This window comes from Heliconius melpomene, chromosome 16 (genome assembly GCF_056956725.1).
Source record: "Heliconius melpomene rosina isolate 202511_hmr_F chromosome 16, ASM5695672v1, whole genome shotgun sequence".
NCBI classification, from domain to species: domain Eukaryota; kingdom Metazoa; phylum Arthropoda; class Insecta; order Lepidoptera; family Nymphalidae; genus Heliconius; species Heliconius melpomene.
Genome location: NC_140404.1, coordinates 546,543 through 571,102, shown reverse-complemented (window position 1 = coordinate 571,102; position 24,560 = coordinate 546,543). Strand labels below are relative to the sequence as shown.

The following is a 24,560-nucleotide window of genomic DNA, read 5'->3' as shown; positions in this document are numbered from 1 at the left end:
AAATATCAAAATTAAATTAAATAAATTGACTGAAAAACGCGACACGTTGCGGGTTCAATTCCCATTTGAACCCGCACATTCCATTCCCACTCGAGGAAATGAAATATTTAAAATATTAAATTTCTTCGTCTAAGTGCGGCGTTCGGCGACTCCACCACGATATGCCTCTACAATTCAAATTCAGATAGGAAACCCTGCTGTGGGCGGGATACAGCGTGACGCTAAAAAAAATAAAATTAATTATAAAAAAGTAATCATTATACGATAACCGTGACTTGGATAACAAAAAAACCTTTTAAGTACATTTCAAGTATGGAAATTGCAATACTTTTGTTTTCCTTGAAAAGATAAAGATAGTACTTATCTACTTCATGATAATAGATACTATTCATTATTGTTACGTTAAATTAGAATAATTATTGCTAAGTTTTCTTTTTCATATTTCATTGATATATTAAGAGCGGTATTTGGAAAAAAATACATCTAATATTAAGTCTTACAAAGTTTCATACGATACCCAAGTGAAATGGACAGAATAAGATGTAGTAGTGCTATGTTCCATTTTTAAAAGAATAACAAATTTCTTTACGTGTTTTATACTTAAAAATATCATTAAATGAAAGAAAATAAATTTATTTTTTTAGTGTTTATATTTTAATTGTACCAATACTTATTACGAGCAACTACTGTTTTAAAGTTGCTTCCTTAGAATATTATATACTTAAGTAAATTTTCATTACAAAAAATAATCATCGCCTCTTCGTACGTAAAATATTATAAGATATTTGTAATTAATTTCGCTTCGCTAAATTAATATTTTATTTGTCGTTGCAGTATGAGTATGATCGACAACAGAAAACGACAGCCTGTATATAAATAAATTGTAATGTGACAGTGACAGTGACAGTGACACATGCCTCAAAATGTTATAGGTTATGATAATTCATAATCATAAGAAAATTTAAATGAAAATATCTTAAAACTTATGAGTATAATAAAATAAGATACTATTGAATGTATGATTTTCCTGATACAAATAATCTATAACACGCACATGTAACATATATTCCTCCAGTGGAGCTGTATACCTTACTGTTTTCACATTTTTTACAAGTGAATAAAACAAAAAACATATGTTTCATAATTTAAAACATGAATTCCAATACCTTAAGAATACGTGGTAGCGAGAATAGAACTAGGGGTGGGATAGCATTTGATTCTGTAAACATATCTAATTCTAATATAGATGTTTTGTGTAAGTATTTTAAATCAACACTACTTTTTTGGTTAAAGTAATTATTATAGTTAATACATATTTGTAATGTAGTTTTATATTTTTTTAAGGTAAAACAGATGAAAGCAGGAGCTTTTTAAAGGCAAATGCTGAAGACCAGCTTAATATCTTAAAACATATTTTAGATAACTCTAAACAGAACTCTGACATTGATGTCATTCGCTTTTTAGTAACTATTTATTTACAAGCAGAGTCCAAACATCCGGCAAAGTGTATGATAACAAGGTATTTTTAATTGTAAAATATACTAGAATTATTACATAGAAAAATATTTTTAGAAAACTAATAATTCAGACAATTATAAGACAAATTAAGTTATTTCTTATATTTAATATATTTTCTATTAAATGAAGACATTGTGTCTGATTGTAACTGGGACATTTTTAAGCTAGTATATGTTCCTTGCTTGTGAGTGTCAACAAACAAAATTTAAATTTTTATTCAAAATTTCAAATTTTCAGATTGGGTATATAAGCAGTACAATGTGATGCAAAAAATATATAATTTGTATAATTGTATATGATTATTATAAATATCTATTTTTAGATGGGTCACCAAGAACAACTTTATTACAGGACAATTCGCAGAGATACTAACTCATGAACTAGAGTCACTTGTGAACAATAAAAATGAAGTAACTGAAGAAAATAAGAATTATTATAAAACATATGAAAATATTGTCAGTAAAATTGCAAGTTGTACAGAAAATTTTCCTACAGGTGCCATTGCTGTAAAAAATATTGACATTTTACTTGCTAACTATTTAAAGGAGTGTTTAGCTTATTGTAATAAATCAATTAGGTAAGTTATGTATATTACATAAAGCCCATCTGTGTCTGTGCTTCCAGGTTGATAAAATAGGGGTTCATTAGCACATCTAGATATTTTCTGTAGGGGGAGGGGGTCTGAACTTTACCTTTATGCAGATATAAATGTTGTTTTTTAACTTTTTGGGGTAAATTTTGTTGTAAGTAAAATTTGTGGGGTGGACACTCTTCCCAGGCTCTCCCCTTCCCATAGCACCTTTTTGTCGCTAGTGTCGTAATCTTCCTCCTGGCATTAATCCCGGCTATTGCCAGGGTCTGCCCTCCTACTCAACCTACTCCACTTTGCACGGTCTTTTGCGTCCGCGGTGGTTAGACCATTGGCTCTCATGTCCTGCATCACGACATCCAGCCAGCGCTTCCTTGGGCGTCCAGGAGGTCTGACTCCAGGGACTGATATAGCAAGGCACTTGCATCCGACATAGTTCTTAGGCCGGCGCGTAACGTGGCCAAACCATCTCAGACGACGCTCTTGGAGCTTATCCGCTACGTCACGGACCCCAAGACTACCTCGAATGAATGTGTTGCGTATGCGGTCAGACCGCGTTACGCCGCACATCCACCTCAGCATCTTCATTTCCGTGACGTGAAGCTCCTGAGTGTGCCGAGATAGTGCCGGCCAACATTCGCTGCCGTATAAAAGAACCGGTCGGATGATGCTCTTGTATATCAGCCCCTTGAGTTTGGGCGGTATTCTGCGGTCGCAGACCACACCAGTGACCTCCCGCCATTTGGCCCAGGCAGCGTTTATCCGCCCTTGGACATCGTGATCGATGCCTCCAGACTCGTGCATAACGGATCCAAGGTACCTGAACTTCTCCGACTTAACGGCTGGCTCAGGACCTATAAGGATGGTGCTCGAGTCCCGGCTCCCGCAGGCCATGTACTCTGTCTTCGACACATTTAGTTTAAGACCGCCGTTCTCAAGCGTACCCTTCCAGAGGTTCACTTTACGCTCCAGCGTCAGTCGGTTCTCGGCAATGAGTGCTATGTCGTCGGCATATATCATCAGCCATGGAGGCTGGTCCTGGATGTGAGCCGAGACAGTATCGAGCACTACATTGAATAAGAACGGACTAAGAGCCGAGCCCTGGTGAACCCCCACTGTAATCGGGAAGGGTCTAGTGTCGCCAACAGCAGTCCTAACCATAGAAGCGGAATCGTGGTACATGTCTCTGATAATCTCAATATAGGCCTCAGGGATCCCTTTGGATCGCAATGCCCACCAGATACACTGACGAGGCACACAGTCAAAGGCCTTCTGCAGATCTAAAAAGGCCACATGCAGAGCTCTCCTTTTTTCCCTGTATGCCTCCATCAAAGTTCTGAGGGCGAAAATGGCGTCCATGGTGCCCGATCCTGGCTGAAATCCATATTGAGACTCAGAGATAGTACACTCTCGGCGGAGCCTGAGGTCGATCATGCGCTCGAAGAGCTTCATGGTATGACTCATAAGCTTAATGCCCCTATAACTACCACAATCTTGAACACTGCCCCTTCCTTTGTAAATAGGGGTAATAAAGCTAAGCCGCCACTGATGCGGCATCTTACCAGTGTTCAAGATATGGTTAAAAAGGTCAGTAAGCATGAGCACACCAAGAGAGCCCAACGATTTCCACGCTTCGATCGGAATGTCGTCAGGTCCCACCGCTTTTCCGTTCTTCATGCGGCGAAGGCAATTACGTGTTTCGTCAAGGGTTATTGGGGCAATAAGTCCGAGGTTAGGCGGTGGATCGTGATGAAGACTGTATGGGTGCTGAGTATTCAGCAACTCCTGGAAGTAGCTTCTCCACCTCTCCTTCACAGAGGCATGACTACAGAGCAGCGTGCCCTGGGAATCTTTGACGCAAAGACATTTTGCGATATCTTGCGTCACTTTATCCCGGGAACGTGCCAGTTTGTAAATGAGCTTCTGCCCCTCCACAGTTTCAAGTTTATCATACAATGGTGACAAACTTTCACTGCGGGCTCTGGCTACAGCTCTTTTACAGGCACGTTTAGCTACTGTGTACTCCAGTCTGTCTTCAGGAGAGTTGGATTCCTGCCACTTCTTAAAGGCAGCCTTCTTTTCACGAGTCACCTCCTGCACCTCGTCATTCCACCACCATGTCTCCTTGTCGATGACACGTCCTCCCTTAGAAAGGCCAAGAACTCGCCTGCCCGCCGCAATGATTGCCGACTGAGCCCGATCCCAAGCATCCTGAGCAGTGTATCGTAATATCAGTATATTTATTTTTAGAGAAGAGATTCATCCGTTGTCACCTACAGAAAAAAATGGAATATACAATCTTGCACATTCCACACTTAGAATGTTATTATACATTGTACAAAAAGCTAATTCTGATAATAAACCAAAACTAACATTAATGTTTGAAGACATAAGGAGTTGCATAAAAGAGATACTATTTGATAATGACACTCCCATGGATACTAAATCAGTTTGTGGAATCCTGTATGTCACAATGCATATAGTGGAAAATAATTCATATTCTTGGTCAGATGTAAGTATTTAATTATTTTATTGTTTGTTTTTAGCTTAATGCTGTATCCCTTTATGATTCCTTCTGTCTATCTCACTACAAAATGCAAGTAACATGAACTAATTAAAAAAGCCCAATATGAATCTTAAAATAATAAAAAAATATTATAAATTGGAGAAATAAAAAATATCATATTTTCTTATTTCAGATTTTAGAAAATCGTCAAATTTTACAAATCCAAGATTTGTTATCAAGTGAATCGTCAAAATTGAGTCTATATTCGGCATTAGCTACTGTTGTGCCAACAGAACAGTTACAAGTTGAACTGTCTGATGGACAGCCTGCTATAGTGAAATTGACAAATCAAATATTGGATATTGGAGAAAGGTAACATTTGTTCCTAAGATTATGCTAGCTTTATAATGTTAGTATATGTAACCAATAGTAACCAGAGCTTTGTTGTTTTAACAAGCCTGAAAGATTCTGTGCACATAATCCCAACAGTAGTAAATACTATCAGGGAGATACTCTCAAGCAACCACATAGTACTTGCATTCTCATAATTATGAAAATAAGTAGTTTGTGATTAATTGTATCAATCTGTTGGTAAATGCAGCATAATAAAAGTATTAAAGGTGGAATGCGTGCTAAGCTACGAGTGGGCCGCTAGTTTACCTATATGACGTGTTTAAATATGACAGCCAATGGACCAATATGGCAGCTAATCTATTAATAAAAATTTCAGATGTTCAGCCGAATCTATATTCACATTAGGCGTTACACGCACTATAGTCCAAATTTGCAAGAATCTTGACAAAACAACCTCAGGACTAAAATTACTTGATGGACTTTTCGTATTTGTGTGGTCACATTTAGAACATTACACAGACAGTGTTAAACATTTAACTGCTCAAGCTTTGGGCCATATTATTAAATATTGTGTTAAATTGATGAATTCGGGTAAGAATTTTATTTCAAACAATTTACGACTATTAGATATTGAGTTATTCAAATGTATAAAATGTTTTAATTTTTTTTTTAGATAATAATCAAGGTATGGACAAATTATTTCAAACGCTAACATCTCTAGATAGATCTAGAAAGAGTTTCTACATTAGTCTCACTTGCCTGACAAATGAATTAGGAGCACAATATATAATGAATGTGTGGCCTAAAATTGTTGAAGAAATTCTATGTGCTCTCAACGTACAAGCTATACAGGCCAGTGTAAGTATCTAGATAAGTTTAATATTTTTCACATTTAATACATAATTTAAAAAAAAGTGGCGGCCACAGTTGCGCCGCGCAGGGACACAAGGTTGCGACTGTTAACGCGACGGCTGTGATTTTGATTCCCTCTCGGACTAATGAAATATTTCATGTTTTCATTTGCTGGCTCTGGTAACGAGAGTTCCGCCACTTAATATGTTTTGCTTCAAGAATTCGGCAGCAAGTGAGGAACGGAAGTCTTATTGGAGAACGGAGTGTCTTAATAATAGTTTCGCAGGTTGCCTCTGTCTACCCTGGAAACAATGTGTAGCTAAAAAAAGTTTGATTATATTTTTTATTTAAAAGTATTGACATTTGAACTCATACTTGCTTGTTGTTGTATATTTTTCAAACAAAACATAAGCCCAAGCGTATTTTTTTTTGTTGTATGCTTATAAAAGTATCTTATAATAATTACAATGGTAATGGATTCGATGCCCACAGGTACTTCTCGCAGTACCTGTACACAGGGTAGGCAGAGGAAACCTCTTGTTAAGACACTCCGTTACCCACTTTCCGGTTAATTCTGGACGCGTTGCGTGTTGAGTGGCGGAATTCAACGCCGCGTCTTGCCTTCTTGCCAAAAGGAGTAAATGGAAATAATTAATTCCTCCTATCGATCGAACTTACTTGGCGCTTCATCAGGACGACCTCAAAGCATTTATAAATTGGGCGATGCGTGATGAACGCAGTGTCTATACTAGGTTCCCTCTGTTTACCCCGCTTTATGCGGGATACAACGTGAAACTCGAAAAAATATAAATATTACTTTTCAGGCAACAACATGTTTAGAGATCCTCTTACAGAAATATTCACAAAAATGTAGCGGTGAAGACATTTACGTAAATTGGGTGAAACCAATTTTGTTTCACGTCACTGATAATACATTGGAATCCGCCATTTTAAACATCTTAGAAAATTTACTCGCGTTGGCAATTAAATGCGACAAGAATGTAATGGATTTTATGTATGTATTGTAAAATTTATACAAAATGTAATGTGGGTTCACACTTCAAATCTTGTTACGTTTGAAATTTATCATCATTATTATATGATCGACAGCCATCGATCGTCCACTATCGCTTCCTGCCAACTTCTTTAGGTCGTCGGTCCATCTGGCAGGCATTTTGTACGTTTTGTACATTTTCTAGTTACTTTAATAACATGGCGAGGCTAACATCTAAGATAAAATCAAGTAAATATTTTTAATTTCAATTGATATTCCAACGTCAATGAAAGTAATTTACTCACACTAAATGAGAATCGAACGCATAACCACCATGTTAACAGTGAGACACTTTCTAACTTCACTTTGGTATCAATATTTATATTGGTATTTATACTATGTGTAAATCAAAAAGGAAATATCATATAGGAATATACGTTTTTAGAAATCGTATAAAAAAATTGAAGGTAGTGAGATTTGAACCTGCACCTGTCAAAAATTTAAATTAAAAAAATATAAATTTTAATTAGAATATAAATTTAAATTACTAGCAAGTTAGTAACTTGAAAAAGTATCTTTATTATCTTTTGTGAAATAACTCTTAAATTTGTTGCAGCTTACCCCACATAAAACAAACCTGTGACCATCAAAAAGAAACGCAAAGCAATTCAGATGTGAAATGTTTATTAATATTATTATCGGTTATACGTAAATCTGGATTTCTCATATCTAAGGATAATTGTAATAAATGGAAAGATATTGTCAGTTACAGTGTATTAAAAAATGCCGCCATCGATGCTAGTGAAGAGGTTTGTTTTTTTTTTTCTTTATATATGTTTTTCTTATTAAATTAAGATTTTATTAAAAAGAGACACTATGCGGATAGTAAAGGAAACTTACCTGACCTGTCATCAACCTTAAATTTTATAAACAAAAATGCTTCTTCAATTACATATATTATTTTTAAATATGATAACAGATATAATATATTTATAAAAGCTCTTCGAGCTCTTCTTAGCCTGTGTGTTGTATTCGACGTTGATATCTTTCAAATCTTTGTAATTTTTTAACCAATCTTTGTGGATTATTTTCTTTATCAGAAAAATATATACGAAGGTATGAAGGATGTAAAAGATTTTCAGATTTTTGTTGTCTATAAGGAGTATGTCGTCTAACGTTCGTGGATTCGATTCCCACTCAGGGACAATAAAATATTTTGATAACAAAAAAGAGAGTGGCATTGAGTTACGCCACTCAATACACATGTCTCTATAATTGGGCACTACGTGTCTCTGTAATTGGGCACTACGTGACGAACGGAGTATTTTAACACTAACTCTGCCTACATGTAAAAAACAGCGTAAAATATTTTTTCATTTTTTTTGCTATTAATCTTAAAAGGTTCTGTAATAGTCAAAATTTTATTACTTATTATCTATATAAATCTATTATATCTATATAAATTTTATTACTTATTACCTATATTATCTTTACAGAATCGAATCTTGTCCATATCACTTATAGTCGAGTCGCCAAAATCGACGGAAGGGTTCTCTCCCTCAGAATTAAGATTTGTTATCTTATTCCTGCAATACAATGTAAACAGTCAATCGCCTCATTTTAGACAATTAATGTTGTCTATTATGAAAAAGGTATTTAAATTGTTTATTTTATTATATATTATATATTTCTCTTTAGAAATTTAGATTTGATTTTTTTTTATGTGACACTAATATATGCATGTATAAATGTTATTTTGAATTTATTTTGAAGAGTTTGTAATTTAAATGTAGCATTCTAGAGGCAAGTCGTGACGCGGGCTCAAGCGGGTGACAGTAAACGCCACAGGTTACGAGTTTGATTCCCACTCGAGGCAACGAAATATATAATATTTTCATTTTAAAATATTAATATTCCGCAATATCTAAAACTGTTCTGTTACTTTTATTAGTAACATCTCAGTAGCAAGATTTTTTAGGAAATTTGAAACATTGTTATGTAGACAGATGAGAATATAAATAATTATATATCGTTCTGAATTTACGATCGTCGATCTTTCGATAATGAACTTGCCGATTGAGCAATTTAATTACATATTTTATTTTATTATTTTTTAAAACACACACATAGCAGTGTTAATATGAAATCAAAAATATTTCTATATAAAAATATTTTCACATATATCTTTCTAATTCACAGTTCCTAAAACGTCTGGACAATAGCTTTAAAAACATGACAAAAGACGATATTTCTTCAAATTCCAGTAATTCAATACAAAAGGACCATTATTATTTGTCTTTCCTAAATGAACTTCGCCATATTTCTTTTGAAAGTTTATTAAAAGGAGCCAATTTCAGTAGACGTTATGTTTCTTTACAACTACTAGTTTGGATGGAGAAACTACAAATAAATGGATATAATAGGTATTGTAAGAAATTAGTTTTGTACACGCGATGGTTGCGGGTTGGCTTCCCATTCGAAGGATTCAATGGAGTTGATTCTTATTGGATGATAGTTTACATAATTTTTTTAACATAAATAAGAGAAAATGGAGAAAGCAGTGTTTTGAGTCTAGGATTCTCTCTACATATCCTATTATATGAGAGAAATGCGCAAAAACACAATGTATTATTGTCGTTAAATAATAAAAGTTCACACGTGACAAAACACATTCATGAACGTGAATAAATGGGTGTTTTTATGTGTGAATGTGTCATAATTTGTGTGAATGTATATCAATATACTTATGCGAATGGGTGTCGACACATAATAATTTTTTAATATTTTAGAAATTGGAAAGAATCGGAAATTGAAACTCTGTTACATATATTGGGAGATAGCTACGAAATAAATAAAGTTTTAGCATTAGAGCTTCTTGGAAGATATCCAGAGGAATTATTTAAGGTATTTTTATTACATTTTTTATATATTGACTGTTGAGTTTCTTGCCGGCTCTTCTCAGCAGAACTGCCTTCCGAACCGGTGGTAGCTTTTTGTTCATATGTTCATTCGACGATTCAAAAGTGCTTATAATAATTGCCTATTTGAATAAAGAATATTTTGAATTTGAATTTGTGTTTGATTGAATATTGAAAGAAATTATAGTTATGAGTTCAATTTTTACTTGAGGGAAAAATTGTATTTACATTTTTGTAAATAATTGTAAATCATTATAAATATATATTTATGAAATTGAAATTAAAAAGAACTTACTGTATTGCTCTAGATTACTTATTTGTTCTTTCGGCACTAATTATTATTTCATTTTGTTGCAAAATATATTTGCACATAATATTATTTATTTTATTAAATAGTTTATTTATTTTCATTTTCTTGCTCCGGTAACAAGATCGCATCGCGTTGAGTTCTGTTCTGTTCTGAGTTGAGTTTTGAAAATTCTGCATTATTGTTTAAAATTGTTTATCATTATTGTTTGTTATATTTATTTTAATATAGGAAAATTACAATTTACGTACTATATAAATAATTTTCAGAGTAAAGATTACAAAACGAGTTTGCAATTAAAAGATATTATATTAGAAGCGTCTTTGGTAAAACCAACTGACTGTGTCACCGCGTTATATAAATTGAAATTGCTTACAAATAAATTACCTGAACATATTACAGGAGATAAAGATAGGTTAGTATTTTTTATTCTATATTTTTCAAAATTATTTAGTGATCATTTTAACTCTTGTCTGTTCTGTCTAAAACTTTGCTTCTTATTATGTGGATATAAATTCTAGAATTCAAATATATTTTTACTAAATAGGGGAAATGAAACTCACTCTCTCATCGCATTTGCTGTGCACATGGTACGCTGTGCTTGTGCTCATCATATATTATCAGAATATGATACAGTTCATTCATTTAATTTCGCGATGTTCTAGAAATTTTAATACATACAGAGCTTCACGCTTTATTCCTAGCGTGGTAGTCAGAAGAAGAATTATAATATATATATTTTTATATTTTTACCCATACATGAAAAACATATTTTTTATATATTTTAGTTCAAATCCAAATATAGTGAAATGGGCCCTAATCAACACATTATTGCAAGAATTGAAAATTCAAGTTGCATTATGCAAGAAAAGTATAGTATACGGCGCAAGAAACGCACCAATGTATGGTATTCTACATTGTATTGGAAGATGTTTGGACGGAGGCCTTAATTCTGAGTAAGCATAATTCTAATAAATTGAAAAATATACTTACATATAAAATTATAACATACAATTTCTAGTATAATAAAAATTTATATTAATAAACCCTTGACACAATGAGTTTACACACACATTAATTCAATTTTTAACCAAAAAATAAATAAATAAAATAATAGATCTATTGGAAAATCCATTATGGCTCAGTGAGGTAACGTTTGACTTTTAAACATGCTGTGGACTTGATCTATCAGATAAAGGAAAATTTAAATTGTTTTCCATTTCTGCAACTCAACATAAAATGCTTTAAAAATGTAGAACGTAGTATCAACATTAGACAAGACAATAACACTAAGTCCTCTCTGTACAGCCTGCTATAAAAAAAAGTAATTACTTTTTCTTACAATTAGTATTCAAATATTTCAGTGGCTTACCCCAAGAGGCGTGGGGTTCGATCCTGCGTGAAGCAATACAAGAATGTAACACGGTGTGTATGTGTGCTGGTGATGTACTCAATAGTGCAGCGCCCGAAGGTTTGTTGCCGACTGAAGGGAATAGTACTTCGGGGTAAATATGTATTTAGATTTCAAATAAGTTTTATTAGTCATTTGATATTTTTTTACATTTTTAAAATGATTTTTCTACTCATAGAATAAGATTTTTTTATATGTATTTATAAACTTGTTTGTATATACTCTTATTTGTATATACTCTTATTTAATAATATAGTTTTATTATATTACAATAGACTTGCATCAAATATTTGACAGTATGCAGGGAACGAACTGTCTCAACACTTGGTTCCCTCTGCCTACCCTGCTATATATGTGAAACCATAAAACATATTTATTTACCACAATTTATATTATTTCAGTAACATTCTTCTAGAAGATGGCAAGGAAGTGACAGCGCAAATGGTTTTACTCTGCGCTTGGAGATCTGTCAAAGAGGTAGCTTATCAATGACATTATTTTTACTTTCATCTATAACTACAATTTTTCTTAATATATATTTTGGGCAAAATTATTCATTGATTCAGTTAAAAATTGATATTATGTTTTGAACTTGCAATTGAGAGAATATTTACATACATTTACATACATTTAATTTCATATTAGTTTCTTAATTTTGAATTACTTTTCTTTTTAATTTTAAAATTCATATTAATTTACTTTTTTATATTTTCAAAAGATTGAATTTGAAATTCATAATATATTATGTAAAATACAAGTGTTAAACATTTTTTTACAGGTATCTTTAATCTTAAGTACAATAGTGAATCAAGTGTTAACCTACGATGTATTTGACTCAGCTACCACATCGGAATTAGTGAAGGAGATAGGTGATCTATTCATACAATTGCTAACTGAAACTAAGCATAGAGGGGCGTTTGAACAAGTTTATGTTGGTTTCACAAGATTGTTGACTTGGTAAGTTGTTACAAAAACAGTGAAATTTGAAATAAAAGAAAATGTCGAGAGAATGAGATGAAAGAAGCTGAAAGAGTGGCAAAAAGTATGAGTGGTCAGAGAGGCTTGGAGAGACCACAATTGACTTTCTACAGGAGCCAGGTCATGCATGAGGACCCCTCGCCATGAGAAGGGCATGTGTGTGCGGGTTGGTGACAGAGAGAGGGGCGAAAGAGGTATGCAAAGAGCGTCTTTCTGGCTGCCTCGCTAGGGATAAGATGCAAAGCTAAAAAATATGATATTCAATATTCATACTGCAACTCTCAATCAAAACTCAACTGGCCGAGCTGAGCGTATCCCCTAACTGGACAGGCCGAGGGAACCTGGGAACCTAATGTTAAGACACGTCAGTTCTCCACTATTTATCTAGTTCTGAAAGTATTGGGTGGCAGAACTTCATGTCGCGCTTTGTCTCGTTACCAGAGCGAGAAATAGAAATATTAAATATTTAATTTCCTCAAGTAGAAATTTAACCCACATTCCCTCTTCAATCTTACACTTTACAATACTTTATTTATTACTTTATATGTGGTGGCACATAATATGTTTTTAGTCTATGGCGTTCACCTCAACCGGATTTCAACGAGTTACCGTCACTGTGGTTGCAAGATCTAATGTTGACTATAGAAAGTGGGGGTGACAGTAAGTTATGTGCCACGCGACGCAGTGCCGGCCTTCCTTTTATGATACAGGTTCGAATTATTATTTTATAGGATTTTTAGTTTATTTCTTTAACTATGCTCAAATCTTATAGATTTTTAGAATTAGCAGAAGTTATTCGGTAAATGATTAAATAAATAGAATAAAAAAGTCACTATGCTTTTTTACTTATCCATATTATGAGATAAAAATTGTAAAGTATTTAGATTTTTGAGAATATTACATGTTATGTGAAAGTATTGACGCGTTGGCGCAGTTCCACAACTTGTGACTGTAAATACGACGGTTGTGGGTGCGTTCTTCACTCAAGGGGATGATTATACTTCATTTATTTTCATTTCCGCGCTCTGGTAGACTCAATACCGAATGGAATTTCAACTTCTGTCTGCCCTGCTAAGCGGTAAAAAGCGGGAAGATTCTTTTACTATTGTTAATGTAATGTGGTACGACTAGTCGCTCTGTTATCAAGGCAAAGCGTGGCTTTGAGTTTCGCCACTCAACGCGTAATGCCTCCAGAATTCAGCGGAAAGTGAGAAGCCGAGTGTCTTAACACTAGACTCATTTATCTAGCGATAATGTTATTATTATAACAATGAACTAAATTATGTTAGGTTTAAAATTAACAGATGTATAAGATTTTTATCTAAATTTCAGGCATTAATAATAACAGAACTACAAATAAAGCCTAATTCTAGATCTTTCGATGTATGTTTTAAAAAGCTCCTTCATCTCGCTTCTACAGCATCGTTAAAAACAAGATGTCACTGTCTTAATGTATTGAGGGCGTTGTATAGGAATACTCATTTGGAGGAAACGGTTGGGTCGTACGTGGGCGATGGGTTGTTGGTAGCGGTGCGCGGGTTCGAATCCGATGCGTGGGTTGTGAGTATATTTTGTGGTTATTTTGTACGTAAACAACGATTCATATGATACTCGCATGGAGTCAAGACATAGAACAATGAAATGCTATCGTGGTAAAATGCAACAGTGATTATGAAACAATTATTGTGGATTCAATTCCCACTTGAACAAATTTATTTTGAATAAATCATTAATTATTTAAAATAAATATATTAACAGGTTCAAATCCTGTTCCAATTAACATTTAACTATAAATGAACAACTAATTTTATTATAATACATTTTTAATGGTTTTTAGGAGCGTAATTCAGCCACGTTACTATTTAGCGCTCTGATGGTGAGAATATTCGGTGTACAAAGAAACAAAGATTCAGAGAAACTGTGTATTAGAAACCGTATGACGGGGCGGATATTCTTTTTGAAATACCCACAATTGTATGATTTTATGCTTGTAAGTATGTTTTTTAAATAAGAGCTCTGCAAGAAAATGATTTTAATACACTATTCTCCGCACGCCGCCTGCATTTGAGACGTTGTTATAAGCCGTACTTAACGCCACGGTGCGCTTGCTATGCAGTGTCTAATATTTCTTTATGATAGTGATTTATTACAAATTACAAACGGCGTAAGCTCGTGCTTGCCTATTAAACGGAACTGTGATCGTAATAAACGTTGAAAAATGTAAGAAATCATGGTTCGAGCTGATGCACTTCCGGAAAATACCATATTTTAATTATGTCTATATGTCTGTCTATTTCAAGGTTCGTTTATTAGTTTTGAATAATTATTTCCAGCTATACAATATATATGATACCGGCAAGGCTGCACACATACATACAACAATATTATTAAAAAGCTTTCAGCTGTTTTTACTGTATGTTTGTTTTATAACCATGATTTTTATATTTTTTAGGATAAATTAAAAGAAGTGAGTGAAAGTGATGAAGATCAACAATTACGACCAGCTTTATATCCTATACTATTGCTTTTAGCACGACTGTACCCGTCATCTTTAGAAGGAACAGTGTCTAATTTAAAGGTAAGTACGAGTTCATATCACATAATATTTTATGAACCTGGATCAATTCGACCCCCAGAAAAGACAAGCTTGCATGTTATCCACTAAGAAATACCTATTATAGTGTAACCTATTTTCGAGAACAATCCTCGAGTTTCGAGTGACTACCAGTATAGCGATCACCTGGAAAGCAAGGCCAAGTTAGCTCCAAAGAAGGGGGTGGAGGGAGAGTTGCATCGGCAGAGCGAGATAGTATTTCACGCTAAATTCAGCAACCTGGTGACCTAGGGTTAATGTACTCCGATCCCCTAATGACACTTCCGTTTCCCGCTTTCTGCCGAATTCTGAGACATTCCTTGTTAAGTGGCGGAATTGTCTCGTTACCAGAGCAAGGGAAATGAAAATAATAAATATTTAATTTCTTCGAGCGCGAAGCCACAAACTGTCGCGTTCACAGTCGCAGGCTTGTGGCCCTACGCCACGATTGCCTTCTAATATTATTAAAAGTTTTTAAGAAACATAACATAAAAGTATATATGTATAGCTGTCCGCCTTCGCCCCGCACGTGTGCGCATGCGCGCGCGTCGGCGTGCAGCGAGCGCGCGCGCTGTCCGCGGCCGCGCTCCCGCCCATACTGGCGCCCAACGTGTGAGCTTATATATTTTTTATCTACTTTCACGCTGTATCCCGCTTATAGCAGGGTAGGCAGAGATAACCTTATTCAAACTCGGTATTTATTTTCCCATTATTGTCATGAAAGTTTTTATTGTTTTCATTGTTAATTAAAATATTCATAAAATGTTATTATCAATGTTATATTCATAAAATATTATTATCAATGTTTTTAACATTAATATTTTTTTTATAAACTATAATTAGAAAGTTAAGACACTCCATTCCCCACCGCTGAATATTCGAGACATTGTGTGTCGAGTGGGAACTCAACACCGCACGTGGCCTTGTTACAAAAACAATTTGACCCAACGAATTGAACCCATAACCAACCTAACAATCAGACATTTCATAAAAAAATACAATAATCTTTGTATTAAGTTATGTAAATAATTTAATGTATAACTGTTTTTCAGATACATATCGCACATAGAAAATATGTTCCAAACAATATGCGATAAAAACATTAAAAGAAACTACTGTCATGGTGTTTTATTACAGGTACATTATATAAAATATAATTTTTTTTGCTTCTACTTCGAATTAATTTTGAAATTAACAATTAATTCTTAATGTTTCTTTATTTCAATAAATTTCTACAAGTAATAATGATTGGTCAATTTACGGAAAAATTCAATGTTTTTTAGTGCTATTGAGAATTCAACATAATATTATTGATAAAAGTTATTTACTGTAAAGTTGTGTTATTCCTTATAATTTTTATGAAAAAAATAACAATAATCATTTATTATAATTTGGTCCAAATTTGAACCCGATTAACCTAACATAACTTTTTAATTCCAGCTATTAAAACTATTAGATGCGAAACCAGACAATATAAACATTGATGAAAAGGTTCATATGAATATTGCGTCATTAATCACTAAGTCCGCTTGGATTTTAGAAGAGAGCTTGAACATTAAATGCTATGTCATAATCGATGAATATATAAAAGTGATTAACTTAATAATATGGAGGTAAAATTTTATGGTATTTTTTGTAACTTCACGCTTTATTCCGCATATAGCAGGACCGTAAAGAAACTAATGTCAAGACATTCCGTCCTCCTCTAAATGACCGATTTCGAAAAATGCAATAGTAGTGAAACTCAACGCCGCGGATTGTCTTATCAGATTAAGGCAGTAAAAATATTTATACAACCATTGCGCTTACAATAAGACCCTGTTCCACTGCGATATGGTGACGATGATATAATATTGTTATCATTTTTCTTATATTACAATGAAAAAATATTTAATGTAACATGACAAAGACAAAGTGTATAAAACCAAATGTCTACATTATAATGTATTGTTCACAGATATAAATCATTAGTAACAGAGGACTTTATGGATCAAATACAAAAACAACTAGACAATTTAATACTAAATGATACAAAAATCCAAGTAAATCCAGGAAAGGAGCTATGTCAAGCCAACGCTGTATATCTATCTCTAATAATACAAACATACAAACAAACAGACTCGCAATCATTTGTTTATAAATGTCTTATACACGACAACTATGAAATTGTTTTATCAGTTTTAAATTACTTGTTAGTATTACAAAATGAAATAGAAATAGAAAATATATTTCAAGAACATTTATACCATATATCAAACAAAAATATGGAAATAATAAGAAACAATGAGAAATATAAAAAAGTGATGTGTCATGTATTAAAATCAACATATTTAGAATGTACTCAAAAAGCGTTAAAGCTATTAGTTTTGGAGGAGAATAGTCAAAAAGATTTGGGACACATTAAATTGAGAATATCTAATGTAACAGATGAACAGATTTTGATGACACTCATAGATTGTATAGAGCACGAACATGATAATGTAGTTCATATATATTTGAAAAGTCTATGTAATTTTATCAATAGGAAATTAGATGAGAATAATATGAAAGTTGGAGAAATGTTGAAAATTTTAAGAATTATTTTTGAATGTATCTTGCCAGATAATAGTGATGACACTAGAAGTGTTGTTGTTGAGTTTTTGAGTAATAATTTTTATAGAATTTTGGAAATTGATTTAAGTTTTTTAAGTAAAGAAAAAGAATGTGAGTATTGATTTTTTTGGTTCATTTCTATTAAATATTGTATTTACTTGAAAATATTAAAAAAAAAACATTCATTTATGATGTAAACCTATATAATTGTTTTTTCAGTTAATTATAAGTTTGATTCTTAATGGGTAGGTTGTGAAAGAGTTACTCTTAGCTCTGTGATGTGAATATAATTGAAACAGTATAGTATTGTACACTCAATTTTAATTTGTTTTGGACAAAATATAACTAATTTCTTTAAAATTGCAAAAAAAACGTTTTTTTTGCTTAAAATAAATATGCACTAATATAGGGTAAGTTTTAAATGTAACTAACAAGTGGACAGAGTCTTAATAAAATATTTTTTTTTTATTATATCAGTGGCTATAAAAAAATCAAATGTATTCAGTAAAGGAAATTTATTCTAATTTCAGTCGAACTAAAGGCTACATTATATGCAACAATGATGATGTCATTAGAAGATGAACAAGAATCACTCCGTCTTATTTCAGCAAAAGCACTCACTAACCGTTATATCATGGCGACGGCTGCAAGGGACTACTTGCTTGCCCATGCCTTATTTGCCCAAAATACCCAATTTGTCCATAATGCCTTTGATGCCAACTTCCATGATGGTCCTGACACTCATTCTTTATTTGTCCATGATATTAAAAATAATCAAGATATAAAATATCAGGCAAATGATGCCAATATAGCAGTTTTAGCAGTACTAGCATTATTGGATTTTAAGGCGCAAGTGTGTATGTCAGACAGTGTCGGTGATGATGTAAGTATTTAATTTTTATATTTTAAAGGAAAATAGAAGAAAGGTAAGGAAAATAGGTAAACTATTTGATATTCGAAGTCAAATAATTTTATTCAATATTATTCATTTTTGAACGTCAAATAATTTACAGTTTACAAAAGTTAAATCCTCAGACTGCTTTAAAAGGTGAAAGTTCTCAATTAGAAAGTATATTTTTTTTGCTACCTTAGGCAAGTTACTCGGTGTCCAGCCACTAATAATGCTACAATCACCTTACTATATCAAATTACCGAGCCTATTTGCGTTATTGGCACTAACTTAAAATTTATAAAATACTTATTTAAAAATATTTAGTTAACTAAATAAAAATACATATTACTTTTTATGTATTTTTTTAGAAAATTATTTTTTTACTTTTTAGCTTACTGATTCTGTTTTTATTGTTTATTCTTTCTTACACTACATATTTCTGGCCCGTATCTTTAGTCATCACTGATGGAACTTCAATCATTGAAGTAATTTTTTTTTATAACATTTTTTTTTATCTTAATTTCAGACCAGAGTGTTCGATCAAAATGAAAAATATAATGTATATTTAGAAGAAATAATATGGACTCGCGCATGCGCTGAAAAAATTAAACCAATATTAAAAATTGAAAATAATGCTTGTCAATACATACACAATATTATTATAAAAGATGAGTATAGAAATACTTTTGAAAAACTATGTAATGATAATTTAAATGTGTTCAAAACTTTAATATCTGGCAAAAAATTGGAAGGAATCGAATTTAATCCTAAAATTGAAATATTTGTAGAAATTTTAAGTAAGAAATAAAATTTGGCTCAAAGGACCATTTTCCATAAAATAGATAATTAAATATTTTTTATTTTTTTAGTTATAAGGATTAATTGTTATTTAAATAATAAAAATAATAAGATAAATGTTTTAATATCGTTTATTTACAAATAAAGAGTGTTTTCTACAAAACAAATTTTCTTTTATAACATAATGTCTCAATCCCTCGTGCGACGAAGAATATAATTATATTTAGAAATATGGTTTAATAAACAATAAACCTTTATTTACATTTTCACTAAACTTTTAAAGATGAAATCATTTTGTATGGAAAAAATATCAAGTGATACAAGCACATAATTATAAAATGTTTTATAAATAATAATAAATCAGATTCACGCTGTATCCCGCACATAGCAGGGTAGGCAGAGGTAACCTAGTGGCTAAGACACATCGTTCTCTACTTTCCGCCGAATACTGGAGGCATTGCGAGTTGTGTGGCGGAACTCAACGCCACTCTTTGCCTTGATATAAATAAATATTTGATTTCCTCCATTGGGGATCGAACCCACAATCGTCACGTTACAATCACACCCTTGTGCCGTTGCGCCACGACGGCCTCATGTTATACATAATGATACAAAAATATTTTTTTTATATTAGACATGTGAGAAAATTTGAATTAATAAATATTCCGAAATAGAAAGAAAAGTCACTACACTTTTCCTTCTGTTTGGGAATATTATGCACTGATTAGTGAAAATATAAAAAATACATACATACATATTAGAAAAATATGTCTGAATCTTGAATAATTTACAAATCACATTATTCACATAATATTCAGTTTTGATCGCGAGTACCTATATAATATATTCTATAAATTTTGTTTGTTACAAACACACAGTCACACAAACATCAAATTAGTTTATTCCTTCGTATCCTGTACACTTCGCTGGCAGTCTGACTGTTTTTAAACTTTAATTTTTCAACTTTTCTCTCTTTTCCTAAATCTTTTTTAATATCCTCCACACACTCTTCCACTTCTATATCACTTTTAACAATTTTCTGTAATTTTGTCTTCAAACTTTCACTCTCAGGTACATTTTCTTCTTCATCTTTAAACAAATCTTTAACTGATATCAGTCTATGAGAATTTCCAACCCTCAGCAGTTTTTTGAGACCTCTGGACGATCTTTTCTCTATGAGGCCTAAAACACCCCAGTCTTCATTTTTTTTACTTTCCAAGCATCCTTCTAAATGCCACGCGGCGTTCCTAACTTCTAGCTTCAATCTTTCACATTCTTCATAACTGACATTTCTACTAACATTTAAAGCTTGTTCTAAAGGATTGACGATATAAAGAGGTAGCGAATTAGGTTTCCTTATCGAACGTCCTTCATTAATAGAAATAGCTTTATCCGAGAAATCGAACTGGGAATAAAACTCAAAGAACTGGAAGAGAAGCGTTTGTAAGTCATTGTCATTTTGACCATATTTTTCTGTTGGTAGTTTGTTCAAGTCTCTTAGGAATGTACAGTTGAGATTCTCTTCTGTCACTCTTATGTCTTCTTTGCCTGGAATAACGTTTATTTATTTCAGATATATATAGAAATTAATATAATACAAACCTATTAAAATCTTTATTATATTAGCTTTCACCTGCGGCTTTGCCCTTGTGGTAAAATAACTAAAAGTGGTGGTACAACACGTAACCACAGCCATAATGATTTACATATGGACCGTTTATTTTGAAAGTGGTGTAAGTCCATTTTTGAGAAAAATGAGCTATCACGTAATTCATGCTTAATTTAATGTAATTTTTTTATATATAACTAGTCCGTGTTTAATTTCTCAAAAAAAAACCCATATTTTGAACAACTTAAAATCGGTCAGTAAATGAAATTGCATAATCATCGACATACTAACCTTTAATTTTCTCGAAAATGGACTTACACCACTCTCAAAATAAACGGTCCATATCCTCACTGACTGAGGTAAGACAGCCGTAACCGCTGATGGTAGAAACGTGAAATTTGGACAGATGTTTATGATGTGACAGTGATGTTTACTTTCGTAATGTGGACATTTTGAAAAATTTTAACCCTAAAGGGGTGAAATAGAGGGTTGAAAGTTTGTATGGAAAAAAATTAAATCGGCACCGATTATTATAAAATTTGAAATTCAGGCTCTTTTAAATATTTCATTGAACACATGTTTCGTGGTTTATTTTAATTTATTCCCAAGGGGTGCAAATAAGGGGTTAAAACTTTGTATGGGAAAATCTTTAAATCGCCACCGTCTTTTATAAAATTTGAAACTTGAACTCTTAAAAATATTTCATTGAATACATGTTTCGTGGTTCATTTTAATTCATCCCTAAGGGTGCATATAAGCAGGCGAAACTGCGCGGGTCCGCTAGTTAACGATAAACATAATGTAATATGCCTATCTTAGGCCTATAGACTATCTCCATAAATGGACTATCAAACACAAAAAGAACTTTTCAATTTGAACCAATATTCATATTATGACACCAATAACCCTAAAACCCCAAAAACCAGAACCAGAACTCCCAACTAGGTCTTTGACTGACTGCAATACCTTTACATTTTTCTGGTGCAAGAAAAACAGCAAAAAGAAGTTAGTCACCCAGCTTCCAGGATGAATGTTTTTGAGTAATATGGTGTACAAGAAAGGTTGTCATCCAAAAATCCCAGCTTACCAGCACTTCCAACCAGGTACTTGAAAGACGGCAACACCTTCACATTCCTCTGCTGCAGGAAGAACAGTACCATAAGGGTCAGGGGGAAGTTGGTCACCCATCTTCCAGGATGAGGGTTGGTGAGTCCCGCTGTGGAAGCCCATCTTCTAATGGCGAAGGTGAGGGGCCTAACACGAGGATCTAGGGCTCCATATTGCCAGAGGAGGGCTGACATGTGGATACCAGAACTGAAAATTATTAGATTTTTAGGTTAAAGACCTAAAAATCTAATAAATATTTTAGACAAAAACCTAGATATTGTAACTTACTATTAGCTATTATACAATTGTTTCTCTATTCCTAATGTGAGAAAGGCGTAAGAGTAAAAAGACAGAAACTCATTTCTAATAACTTATATTAAATTTTTAATATTACCCAAAAGGGTAGCATGGCGCCAAACATGGTGGCGAAATGGCACAAGCTTGAGAATGTAAAACTGACAGGATGTGGGTTCGATTCCCGATCGAGGAAATGAAATATATTTATATTTTAAAAGTGTTATTCCACACTGAGAAAAGTAAAATACTTATTAAGAAAACATATATTTGAAATTTGTAGCAGAAATTTGTAAAAATTTGCCTATAGAGATACTAACAATTTACATAAGTTGTAACAAAGGTATAAGAATATTAACGTTTGAACTATTTCCTAGAGGAGGAGGTTCAAATCCCACTTCAATTTTTTTATATGTTTTCTTAATAAGTATTTTAAATGAAATATTTTATACTTCCATTTTCTTGCTCTCGCACACACTCTAAACAGTGTCTTTACACTAAGTACCCGAATTTCTTCTGCCTCCCCTATGTGAGGGATAGTGAGGCCCAAAAATAAATAAATATAAAGCAAAAATAAAACAACTTACGTATTATTATAACATAAATCACAATCTAAATCAGCCAGTTCATGAGAGTACTTAACAATGGGTACCCTTGCATTTAATATCCTTTGTACCCTCGTGGCTCCGGGTATCCTGAGTTCTAATAACCCTCCAACTAATTCCATATGCCTTTGCCATGGTGTTCGTCCCCCTTCGCATTTTTTTTCATGGTAAACAAAACGGTTGTTTTGTGACATCTGAAATTAAAGAAATTAGTTTAATTATGTATTAATCCACTGCAGCCACAGTGTTGGTGGTTTTAAAGTGTAAGTTAGAGTAGGAACTTTAAAACTTAAATATAACCTAACCTAAGCTGAACTTAAAAACCAATTTGTAACGGCAGTAGCATCAGTACATAAGTACCTTAAAAAGATCGGCATAAAATGTTGAAAGTAAAATAGTTTATGCAAGTATAAGACACAGTGTCTATCTATTAACATGTTGGTTGTGGGTTCAATTTCCATTTGAGGGTAATAGTAAATTATTTTCATTTTCTTTTTCTTGTTCTCTGGCAACCAACAGAGCAAAGTGTTAAGTTCTGGTACTCCTCATATAATATTTCAAAAATTAGGCAGTGTAAACAGAATGGTGTGTCTTAACAGTAGGTTTCCTTTCCTCTAACAAGGAGCTAAAATAAAAGAAAAACTAAAAAAATATGGTGCAGTCTGCAAAGTACAACTCAAAAGTATAAAACTCAATTTATTTTAACAATAAGAAGATAACTAATTAAAAAATTACTTAAAACTTACCATATCCTCTGTTAAAGCATTAGTCAGTACTAAATCTAGATCACATCCCATTCTGCCGAAACCATTGACTGATGATCCAAATGGTTGGACTTTAATATTTGCATATAAACTTTTGAATACAACCTCCAACTGAAATAATTTGAAACTAAGATGATTGATTGATTTCTTTTCTCTGGTAACAAGGCAAAGGATAGTGTTGAGTTCTATATCCTAACATACCTTACATACATTCCCTCTGCCTACCATACTGTATACGGGATATAGCATGACACTGAGAAACATATATATTTACCTGTCTAGCAACCATGTACCGCAGTCTAACACCCAAATCATTTAATGCCGTCCTATCATACAACATTTGTATTTGATCTGACACTGATTCACATTTTAATAAGTTCTCAAATAAAACATCTTCATCCATATTGTCATTGCCATTATGAATTAGGAGGCTTTGATTATTTTCTGTTAATTTTTGTTTTTTACCAGAAGCAGCCCTAAACCAAAGAAATGGTGACTTTACGGCCATTACGTCTAAATCCTTGTGATGTGAACTACATGATTGTAGAACATTGTTAACTTCATCTTCACTGCTAAACTCAATTAGCATAAAATGCTGTAATAAAATATTTATTATATATAATATTTATATTCTTTTATTTGAACTTTTTTGTTTAGTTGTATATTAAATGGCTACCTCTCCACCAGAGTTTTTGTAATGATGTATTCCATTTATTGAAGCATATTCAGAACAATAACTATACAATTCATTGAATGAAGATTCTGAATTTACTTGAACTACAATACTTCGGCGAGCCTCGTCTCTCCTTTGTGCTACTATTTCGTCAAAACTAGGAAATTTTTTTGGAACATCTGAAATACAATCATAACCTATATAGA

At 32.8% G+C, this 24,560-nt stretch overlaps 2 protein-coding genes across 3 annotated transcripts in view; one reads left to right on the top strand and one right to left on the bottom strand.

The window, feature by feature from the left end:
• The first annotated feature begins 887 nt into the window (after positions 1 to 887).
• On the top strand, positions 888 to 20,326 carry THADA (Thyroid adenoma-associated protein homolog). The gene is made up of 27 exons (XM_085199161.1): positions 888 to 1,255; positions 1,345 to 1,519; positions 1,841 to 2,095; positions 4,358 to 4,619; positions 4,807 to 4,985; positions 5,344 to 5,558; positions 5,641 to 5,825; positions 6,644 to 6,834; positions 7,430 to 7,622; positions 8,310 to 8,465; positions 9,013 to 9,236; positions 9,603 to 9,717; positions 10,308 to 10,453; positions 10,827 to 10,994; positions 11,403 to 11,543; positions 11,851 to 11,926; positions 12,228 to 12,406; positions 12,999 to 13,137; positions 13,760 to 13,987; positions 14,265 to 14,417; positions 14,880 to 15,005; positions 15,529 to 15,632; positions 16,073 to 16,157; positions 16,461 to 16,633; positions 16,978 to 17,723; positions 18,143 to 18,495; positions 19,031 to 20,326. The coding sequence occupies exons 1-27, from the start codon at positions 1,153 to 1,155 to the stop codon at positions 19,310 to 19,312; spliced, it is 5,352 nt and encodes a 1,783-aa protein (XP_085055287.1). The 5' UTR covers positions 888 to 1,152; the 3' UTR covers positions 19,313 to 20,326.
• Positions 19,411 to 24,560, bottom strand: part of MTPAP (mitochondrial poly(A) polymerase) — a 21,236-nt gene continuing 16,086 nt past the window's right edge. For both annotated transcript variants that reach the window (XM_085199166.1, XM_085199165.1), the window contains exons 2-7: positions 24,358 to 24,533; positions 23,956 to 24,276; positions 23,664 to 23,792; positions 22,900 to 23,111; positions 21,999 to 22,225; positions 19,411 to 20,850 (exon numbers count right to left, since the gene is read on the bottom strand). In XM_085199166.1, the coding sequence (XP_085055292.1) occupies positions 20,192 to 20,850; positions 21,999 to 22,225; positions 22,900 to 23,111; positions 23,664 to 23,792; positions 23,956 to 24,276; positions 24,358 to 24,533 (1,724 nt within the window). In that variant the 3' untranslated portion in view covers positions 19,411 to 20,191. The remainder of the gene's footprint in view (positions 20,851 to 21,998; positions 22,226 to 22,899; positions 23,112 to 23,663; positions 23,793 to 23,955; positions 24,277 to 24,357; positions 24,534 to 24,560) is intronic.